General features: G+C 41.1%; 1 protein-coding gene across 1 annotated transcript in view; it reads left to right on the top strand.

Annotated features, from left to right (window-relative positions):
• The first annotated feature begins 771 nt into the window (after positions 1-771).
• Positions 772-10,784, top strand: part of GYPC (glycophorin C (Gerbich blood group)) — a 35,554-nt gene continuing 25,541 nt past the window's right edge. Inside the window, exon 1 of the mRNA XM_030018795.2 lies at positions 772-994. Coding sequence (XP_029874655.1) covers positions 961-994 — 34 coding nt within the window. The 5' untranslated portion in view covers positions 772-960. The remainder of the gene's footprint in view (positions 995-10,784) is intronic.

Below are 10,784 nucleotides of genomic sequence, written 5' to 3'. Positions count from 1 at the left end.
CGTACTGCTGATTGCAGTGTAGCATGCGGATAGCCAAACAGATAGCTTTAAATGCTAGTAATATAAATGAGGGAGCTGGTAGCCTAGTCCAGGCTGAAAAACTTGCTGCGGAGTATGAGTACATTAACCCATGCAGACCAATAAATATATCCTATTTATAAACAATGCCTGCCTGCAGAGTAAAATAAAAATACCAAGACTGGGAGGAAATCAGTTGTATTGTCTTTATTCTACAGATGGCAAACTGAGGCAGAGATTAAAAGCTTTGCCCAAGGTGCCATAAGAAGCCTGTGTCAGAGCCAGGACTGGAGTTACCTGTGCCACAGCCACAGGTCCCTCCTTGTTCTGAGCACAGTGTAGATTCATGCTATACGCTGACGTAACTACTCTGAACCAGTAAATGTCATTATCAATTTTCACCCCTTAAAAGGACAGAATCAGTTAGACTGTGAGTGTTAAGGATGTTGCTGGGCAATGAAAATTGAAAGCCCTACTTTTAATCTCACCCGCTGATGATAGGCATTTTGGGAATGGAGTCGGCAGCAAGTTTTGCACTTAAAAGAAATAATATCAACAGTGGTGGGTAGCGGTTTGGGAAGCGAATCTAATAGGTGTGTCTAGATTTGGCTAAGAATGAAAAGAGTGTTTTCTTTCTACTGGTTGCTGGCTAGTAAAAGCAAAGGGGTGGAATACATCCAACTTGCAAAACTTGAATACAGTTACTGCTATCTGCAAATGGGTGCCCCTCCCCGCTCATGTGAGCTACACAGGCAAAAGAGAATGACACATGTGCTGTTTCCTTTTCCAGTTGTAAAGGGGTCAGGAGCCAGGCAAGGAGAGCCTGAACAAGAGGAGCATTTTCCAGGGCTCTTCCAGCTGTTCTGTTCAATCCCGCCGTCGGTTCTGAGCAGGGAAGAGAGACTGTCAACACAAATAAGGCATTTTTCAAAGGCGTAAATTATGAGTTACCAAAACAATGCGACATCTCAGCCACGTGAGTACCCTTATCCCCCCCTCCTTACAATAAGAGTGGATTTATCAGTCTGCCGCTTTAGGAAAAGATTGTCTAATGAGTTTCATATGAAAAAAAAAAAAAAAAGAAAAGAAAAAAAGAAAGCCGGAGACTAATCCTGAAGAAAAAAAGTTGTGATGAAACTGTTTTTCTTTTTTATTCTTTGTGTTTGTGCGCGCGCATGTGTGTGAAGAACTGAAACGGGCTCTTCAAACTCTGGCTCCTGAAAAGGACCGAGCAAAGTTAGTAACGTTTCTGCCTAAACCCTGGCTTAGAAAAGTTTCATTTGAATGTTTTTCCCTCCCCCTGCCTTCAGGAATGAAAATATAGAGCATTTCGAAAGCGTACTGACGCTTTTCTAAGATATTAATGGTGCTGCCCAACTTGTGTTTAGAGTCTCAAGCTGTCTGTGTGTAATATGAGACGCAAGCCACAAACTGACAGTCTATATTTAAAGCCACAATGCGTTTCTGCTCCTGGAAATTTAGAAACATGGGCTTAAGGACAAGCAAATTAGTTCCTCAGCAAGAAAGGGTACAGGAGGGCAAGTCCTCTGGTGGCGTAACTCTGCATATTTCAGTAAATTTGAAAAGACAGAATTTGGCCCGAACAGTCAAGTGAGCACAGAGGCTCAGCTGCAACATGGTAGCGTTCATTCTGGGACAGTATTAAAAAGAAAGCGGAGGGGAAGGGGATGGATTCTGATTTGATAAGCTGAGAAAAGTCAATGGGAAAACTCTGAGTTTTCAGTGCTGCAATAGCTCCATATCTCTTTTATGGCTTTAGTATAAGCTTTCCTGTTTTAATTCAAGACAGTAGTTTTGTATCATTTTTAATAAACAAACTGCCAATAGCAGAATTGTTTATCATACCATGGTATCAATAATGAAGGCAGAAAGTACAGACGGCACTGCTGGGAGCTGCCTGCAGTTCAGCATTTCGTCCAGAGATTGCTGTAAGAATATTTGTTCTGTATGGATGTTGACACTGACGATGTTTCCCAAGCTTTGAATGAGGCAGGGTGATCCAGCAAAAATGACACAGTGAGCAGCATCTCTGGAATCCTGACCAGAAATTTCTATTTACCCTTTAGTCATTTTTGCAAGTTCTAACCAATAAGAAAAATTAGATGTTAGCTTATATTATATTATATTATATTATTCTATTCAGCAGTTTGGAATATTATAACTTGTTTTCTATTTTTTCTATTACAGCTTGGTTTCTGTTATTGATAGGAAAGAAACATGCAAGCTAATTCAGGATTCTGAGAGTCTGAGTTTGGAAAAGCTTGATAAATTACTGCCGTTGGTGCTCTCCAAGCATGTGCAGGAGGGTAGTTGTGGCTCATTGAGGTGCATTTTTCTCATTGTGCAATATCAACAAGGGTCCAAACACAACTTTGTATCTTTAGTGACAGGCTTGGCCAGGTATCAAGTCCAGGACCAGCTCTACAGTCCTGAATACATTACGAATCACTTCTCCGACAGACCCAGGCTGTCAGAGGACCCCACAGAAGGCCCTAGGGTGGATTTGGATGAGCAGTTAGGGCCCTGTGGGGCCTTTGTCTGCTCATAATGAAAAAAGGCTGATGCATCAGGTTGTCTTGTTTTTTTCCAAAATCTAGGCAGGAATTCTCAGCTTGAATAATTTTAAGATCATATGATTGCCAGTGAAAATAAATGGCTTGCAATCTAGCTAGAAGAAGTATTCTGACTGAAAAATAATGACTATCTATTCTTTATTTGCCCTTATAATTTCCCTTACTGATTCAGACAGGATGTTCCTGTGTTTTGTTTCAGTCTGTCTTTGGTTTCTTTTTTTTTAAATTACGTGGATCAAATTTACAGATTAATAACAAAATTAAATCAGAGGGAAGTCTGATAGTACTATATTCCTGTATATTGCAAGTTTGGTGCATTGTTTTTATAATGGCTGAGGTTTGGGGAGAAGGTCTTGGGGAAAAGGATCTTGTTTCTTAGTAAAATCCCAGCAATTTTTGCAAGAAACAAGATGTTGAAAGATCAGTGTATTGACAGGCACTGCACAGCATGGACAGCAGATGTTTGCCAGAGAGGCAGAGTAATTGAGAAAACAAATTTGTTTCATAACCATAGTGAAAATCTTTGAAATGGGTGTGAAAATGCATAAAGAATCAGCAAAAACCTTTGACTATACTGAACATATTAATTCTTTGCTGAGTACCTGCAGGTGAGACCACAGAGCAGCTGCCTACTGATGTAAACTGAACAGTGTTAAGTTACTTAATTGCTCATGTTCTTTGCTTATCTCCTTGTATTCGCTCGCGGCTGATAAGGAATTTTTATTCATTCTATAAATACAGTATGATCCTGACAATCCAGGTGGGATCAGACTACTGTTTCAGATTTAAAATATTCAACTCTGTGAACCCTGCAAATGTATTCTGCCTCTATACAGAGATGCCACACCATCTAACCTTGGGCACTTCCCATGCCCAGCTCAGATATCCCAATGCTTTGAGTGGGCTCTCTGTATACTCAACAGAGAGGCAAAGGAGCCGGTAATTCAGCCTGTTGATGTTAGGTAGTGTGTGTATATTTACTCCATCGTTCATTGTTAATGGACATTTGTGTGTGGCTGGAATAAAATGGAATACCTAAGTGAAGAAGTCTGCTACCGAAGTCAAAAATAGAGTTGGGCTTGAATTTCGTTGGCTCGGATCCCATACAATACTGTGCTGTGAATGTATTTCCAGTTTCTTTTTTTTTTTCCTTCTTCTTCTTACGATATAAAAGGGACCTAGCCTGACTTCAGGAATGTGAACTTTCTGATTTTTAAATGCATCACTTTTAAATGCATCATCTTTTGATGATGCATTTGCTTCCTCCCACCTCTGCTCAGCTGCACAGGCAGTAGCTGCCTGACATTACTAAATGTGAGGAATTCCACAGGTTTGGCAATCTCTGTTCAGACTGCAGCTTTTGCTCTCTTCCTTTTAGACTGCAGTGACCCAGTTCCAAGGCAATGGGACAGCTCAAATGAGGTGAAGGACTCACGCAAGTAAACATCACAGGGTTGAAGGTTCAGTCTGGGGAGACAGTGATCTATGCAAAGCCATCTTTGGGGGTCAAAGTGTTCATCCCATCGGAGAAGGTGCTCTGCACCTTACAGGATTTAATCTGTACTTGGCATGCTGGGAATGTTTTATTTGAGGCCTCCTGTACTCCAAATACCAGCTGTCAAAGGAATTAGTGGTTAAGGAGAGCAGTTTGCGGAGGTTCCTCTTCCTCATCACCTACCAGCAGATAAGGTCTTCCCTCTGGGTGGGTAGGGAAGCAGTGCGGTCTGCGCTGCGTAGAAGAATTGGCCCAAAAGGAAACCAGGAGGCAAGACCGGACCCCAGGCCATGCCCCAGCTGCAGAGAGAGGAAGAGGGTCAGGAACAGGGCAAAGCAAAGCAAGCCTTGTGAGCTGTATGCTTCCCACCTGCGCTGCCAGCTGTAGTCCAGCAGTAGCCCAGGTGCAAGCCCTGAGCTCCTCGGGGGAGCACACCCTGGGGCTGCCTCCATCCTGCGAGCAGGAGACCTCGGCTCCATCGTGCCCAGCTTCTCCACCTGCCGCAATGACAGCTACGGCTTCTGGCAAAAAGAGTCAAGTATGTGTGGGCTGTCCCCTCCAGAGAGGCTGAGAGCTTGGCAAATGTGGCCCCCGATAAAGGCAAACTGACTTACAGTAGTGAATGGCGAGTCTGGTTCTGAGAACAGCCTTGCCCTATCTTTAACTCATTATGAGATATATTTTGGGGCTGCGGACTGGCCCTTTAAATGTTCCTGGAGCAATACCACTTATCTTTCACACAGGGCCTGTGAAAAGCCGCAAATGATCCCCGTAGACTTTTAATCATGTTATTCACTGCCTTGGCAATAGATTTGATTTCATAGCCCTTAATCAACAGAAGCACTTGTCTGTGACAGTAACTAATAAACAAAAATGGAGGCTATTGATTATGAAAATTTTGGTCTTCACTGGCAAACCTGTGAGTGTTTATAAGCAAGAAAACCTATAGATTATAATGACCTCTCATTTTTAGCACAGAAGTCTCAAAACGTGTCCCACAAGCTTTTATGTAAATTGAATGCCTCTGCTTGTATATTTGTCTCCTACCACTGTGCATATGAATTGAAAAATTTGGCTTTATACCCCAGGGCTCTCCCCAACACCCTCATTGCCTGAGATGTTGATGTGAAAGTCTGCAAATTAAAAGGCTCAGAATGTACCTGAAATTTCAGTAATTAACAGCAGAAATGTTGGCAAGCTGCTAAGCTGGAGGGAATGGGGGAGATGTCCACCCAAATAGGAGTCTGCTTTTTTAAAATACACAGTTCTAAGCATTTCTGGGCACTGCTTTTCACAAAAAAAAAAAAAGAAAGAAAAAGGAAAGAAAAAGGAAAAAAAAGCCGATGATTTACACAGTAGATGTTAAAAATTCAGGTTATGGCTGGTTATGTGCTTAAGCCTATTAGTATTACAGAATTGTACAGTGTCTGCATCTCATTGCTGATACTGCTGCACCTTTCTTTCTAGGCTCTTGTGGAATATACCCTGTATCCATCACTGTTCAAATGACTGAGTCCAATCAGCAAAGCCTTTTGTGAAACAGGCTTTCAGGACTGCATTCTCTAATGAAAGTCTGTTTGTGTGTCTGCTCTGTGGAGTGCCTGTCTCTATTGTTGGAGAGGGATTAGTATTCCTATAGCAGAGAGAAATTCAAGCCAACAGCAGGATCTGATTGTGCTAGGTGCTGTACAGGCACCCTTTCTTCAAAAGGCTGGTAGACTACATAGAGAGGACAGATTACAGGTAGAGAGAAATGACTGCTTTCCAGGGGCACTGCTGGAGAGGCAGCTTTTGACTATGGGAAGGCATTTATAGCAGCCAGGAGGTAGGAGTTAGTATTGATTCCAGTAGATCCACTGGGGCAACAGCTCTTTGCTTCCCACTCTCTAATTTTGTAATGCATGCTTAGGAAAAAAACATAGCTCAGAAATTATTTAGCAACTGGCTTATTTGTTTCCCACAGGAAGATCAAAAATCTTTTAAACACGGCATTTGGAACTAGTAGGATCTTTGTTTACATTTTTTTTGTTTCACATCCAAGTTGTGATAGGAAATGCATGAAAAATTGGGGGACACCCCAATGCCACAGTGACAAGAGTACATGAACACCTTAGCTGGGCAAGTATTTGGACAGCAGGCAGACTGTTTTTTACTTACTTCTGAAAGACTTAAGTTTCTAAGTCAAATGAATTTGACAGTGTTACCCCAGTAATGAGTTGATGAAAAATTCACCAGCTGCTAAGCATTCTGAAAAACTACTTGGCCAATGAAGAAAAGTGGCACTTGGAGAAATCAGGTTTGGTTTGCCAACAATTTATGAACACGAATGGAGAAAAGGACTGTCTTCTCTAGATAATTTATTTGTAACCCATAACTCAACTGCATCAAGTAACAATACTGCAACGTTATAACAACAGACGTGCAGCTCATAATTTGTAGCTGAAATAAGACCTGTACTCCTCCGTTTCTCCAAGAGTCAGCATGATCTAATTCACACCAGATTCCTATCTCTTCAGTGTTAGCATGGAAATCAAATGCACTGTCTGTGCTATGCTGCTCCCTTATTGCAGATGTACCTTGCACGTGTAGTTTCACCAATGAGACATCTGGCTAAGTGATTTTCCTCTTAATTAATCTTCTCATCTGCAAAGGAGGCCAGTTTCTCATATCTTCTTCTCTTCTGACATATGTTTCACCACAGGGTTCTTCCTGATGAAGCAGAAAACTTCACTTAAAATCTCAATGGGTTAAACTTGTTCTACTGCATTGAAGTTTTAAAGTGATTTTTTTTCTCCTTCCCTCTGCCTCTCTTTTTCATCTTAGAAAAAAAAAAAAATCAGTTATTTCATGAGGGTCTGCCTCTTTCTTCTTCAGATAAGCCCTGAAATAGAGTTAAGCTTTTTATCAGTAAGTTGCAGGGGGGCCTTTGAACACACCCTGAGACAGCTCCATGTTATCATGAGTGATAAATGCCTATTTTACTGGGGACTGCATGTTTAAAATGTCTAGTTTTATGAGGCGGTCCACATTATAAAGAGCATGTGTGACAAGGTCACAGCAATGCAGAATCAGACATCAAGTCTTTACATATGTGTGGGAGTTTAAATTTGCAAACAGAGACTGTTTTAGTAACATCAAACCTAGAAAATGGATTTAAATTCTTTATATATGTACATATGTACACACACAGAGTGTATGTATATATAATATACCATATATCTGTATGCATACATATACACAGACATACTTATATATACACACCACCACCCTTTTCGCTACTTAAATGCCTTTTCACTAGTCAGACTTCTGGATGTGGAGAGGTTTATTTCCCTGACCACATCTCTATTCACAGACCAATACCCACAAGCTCATGTTTCCCTTATTATATGATAGATACCTTCAAAAGTAGGAGAAAAAATGACTAGATTTTTGAAGGCTTAGCAGAGGCATAAACTCAGTAACAAGAAAGAAAGCAAGAAGATGATTTGGGCTACATATGAGAAGTTGAAAAACATTACAAAATACCCTTTTTATATGATATAGTAAAACATTAGCAAAACGGCCTTATGCAAGCTATCCTTTGCAAATGCCAGATTCAGGTGTCTCTGCTGACTCTATAAACAGTCAGAGCCTAGAAGCTTGCCATGGTATAGACACTGAATCACTCCATGTTTTAAATTTAAGCATCTACAGTATTTGCCTGAATCCATCTTGGAGACTATTACAGGACGGATGTCTACATAAGCAAAGATCTAGAGAAAAGCAATGATAATGACTTAAGAAACAAGGAGGAAGTAGATGTTCCATATGTATCAAGCTACTTAAAAGGGGAGAACCCAGATTAGGAAAAGACCAAGTCTGTGCTCTTCTTCAGGCAGTGAATGGTACAAGTTTAAACCTCAAGCAGGCAGGAGATCTGGTCAGGTTTATGTTCCTCTAGTAGCTCATCTGTGCTGGGAGAATTTGGTAGTTGCATCTTCAGGACAGTTTTCTAGAAAAACTGATTATTTTGGCATATTCATGCTGAAATAAAAGTTATTCTTTAAAAAATAACTACCCTCCTTTGGAAACAGAATACTTATTCAAGAATCAATTCAATCATATTGTATAATTCTGTGTCCACCTCAAACAGTTATGGAAAAATTAATTTATACTGGAATAACCTTCACAGAATTGTTACTCCAGGTTAACCTGATCCTTTCGTGTAGGCAAATTTGTTCTCTGTACACAAGAAAAATAAGCTTGTTTCTTTGAAAAAGCATTCTTACTAAGACAAAAGCAAGATGCTTCTCATCTGCTAATTGGATGTTTCAAAAATTTCAGTCACTTAACAAGGGATGAAGAAGCAGCTCCTGATGATCAACTTTAGCTAAACCAAATAAGCCTGAGGTAAAACAAATAGCCTGTAAATCACCTAACCACAGGTGATTAAAGAGTTACATGTATGAATGAGTAGAGGGAAAAAATATTTCTAGTGGATTGTGAAGAGTTACCGTAAAAATGTGGTCATCCAAGAATTCAGGAAACTTGTGTGCGTTTTCAAAAATTATGAAGTATGTTTAAAATGGCACTCTGGCTTTTTATATTTTGTTTCTATCTTCTGGGATCTATATGGGAATATTGTTGAATACTGCTTTCAAGGTTTTCTTAGCATGTATTAGGGCTAGAAATTTACCAATTTATTATGATATTACGTTTTCACTAGAGTCTGTTATTATCCTGAGGCATTAATAACCAGCACTCATGAGCTAGCAGAGGTTGGTCTTCTAACTACTCATGGTTCATTCAAGTGTCACAAGCACAGTCCCTGTTCTATCCAATACAGAGAGCAGAAAATTAAATTCTTGGTGTATCTGTGATGCAAGAATGCTCTCAGAGAGCAGACCAGTCTCTATCATTACCTCTCTCTCACACTTGCACTCTCAAGTTGTCTAGTTCAGATATCCTCTGCACCTCCTAATCCTTCCTGTCTGTCCCTTTCTCAGCCCACAGGTAAGTGCTTATATCTCAACATAGGAGAGACACACAGGTCCCAGTTGTTAAATGCCATTTCCTCCCTTCTTTCAAGGACCTTCCACGGTCCTGGCAGTAGGAAGGAAGAAAAGCACAGGCAAGGAAGACATAAATCTGCCCCTGTCATCCTGCGGGCTGAGGCCTTGTTTCCTTTGGGAGTCACCCCCTCTTCCATCTCCCTCTCTCTTCTCTTCTCCATTGGTTTCTCTTTGCTCCCTCATCCTCACAGCTTGCTATGAAACACCACCTCCCTCCTCCAGATCTTTCCTGTCATCACATAGGAATTTTTATTTACAACCTGGGACATAATTTTACATCCTGGATCACACGATTGGGAGAGTTTATTATTGTCTGTCTCTCTTGAATTTCCATAACTACATCAGTGGACTTTGACTTTTGGACTCTATTGCATAGAAATTCAGTTTTTCCCTCACTGATTTCTTTGGGACTTTTTTATTTTAAAGAAGCCTATACTACCAGTTAATAATGGCAATTAAGCCCTTGGTGGAAATAGGGGGATATACACAGGACTAGGCTGCACCTCTATAAAAAACCCTGCATAAGGTGTTGAACAGAGCAGACCAGGAAACAAAACTGCCGTTGAGAGCCATGCTTCCTTTCCAGCTTCCCTTTGCTTTGGGAAAAGAGGAAGTCATGGTTTTCTCTCTCTTTTTCAAAACCACTCAGTGTGCTCTGCACACCCTGTCACTTTTCCTATTACTTATCCTATCCTTGCTCCAGTCATGAAGAAGAGTGGAGTGAATAGCTTTTGCTAACATCAGGACAGCCAAGAGGAACAGCACCAGGTCAGGGAGAAGGCTGCTTTGTAGGTCTTTCTTGTGCAGGCTGTGTCCACCTAATGGAGAGGGACCAATTCTTCTGAAAACTTGTTGATTGCCTTTGGTACTTTCCCGTCTCCCACTGAGAGGAGTCTTCTCCTCCATACCTCAAGCTCAAGCAACGGTTAGTGTCAGGACCCTTGATTATTCTCAAAAAAAATGAAAAATCACTTTCTATCATCTCACCTTTTTTAGAGCTGGATGGATCTGATCCCTCCGAACACCTCTCCCATGCTGCTTACTTGCCCACCCACCTTACCATATCTCCCCAGTTTATGCTCCCTCCTTCTCAAGGTAACCATCCCATGCTCTGACCCAAGAACCCAGCTCTCATTTCTACTTACTTGCTGTACAGGGGACAATTTTAGATTACTTCAAGTCCAAGCCGTTACCACAAAGGCAGTGATGCATGATGACTTTGTGTGACGAGAGATGGAAAAGATGGTGTTGTACAGCCCCAGAAGGAAGCTGGTTTGCTCACAGCCTGGGTTAGCCAAGTCTTTCCTCTGTTTCCAGCTCTCTAGTCAACGTGTCCTTCCTACTTATGATTAATAGCAAGCTCTTACCATCTTTCCTCTCACATCCTTCCCATTCCTTCTTAACAAAGTACAGTCTTCTCCATTGCATAAATGTATCCTTTTTGCTTTGTTTGGTCTGTAAATTCCTCAGGACAGAAATCACCTCTCCTTCCATCTCCTTTCTAAACAAAAAACACCAAAAATTATTTGCCATTTCAGTGCTCATGATAAGGGTCGCTGACCACATCCATCTTCCCAAGTTACCTCATCTAGTTGCTCATTCTGGACAGAGATTTAGGCCTCCTGA

The sequence above is a fragment of the Aquila chrysaetos genome, chromosome 6 (genome assembly GCF_900496995.4).
Source record: "Aquila chrysaetos chrysaetos chromosome 6, bAquChr1.4, whole genome shotgun sequence".
NCBI classification, from domain to species: Eukaryota; Metazoa; Chordata; class Aves; order Accipitriformes; family Accipitridae; genus Aquila; species Aquila chrysaetos.
Note: the sequence above shows the minus strand (reverse complement) of the source record. Positions and strands in the feature narration are given on the sequence as shown.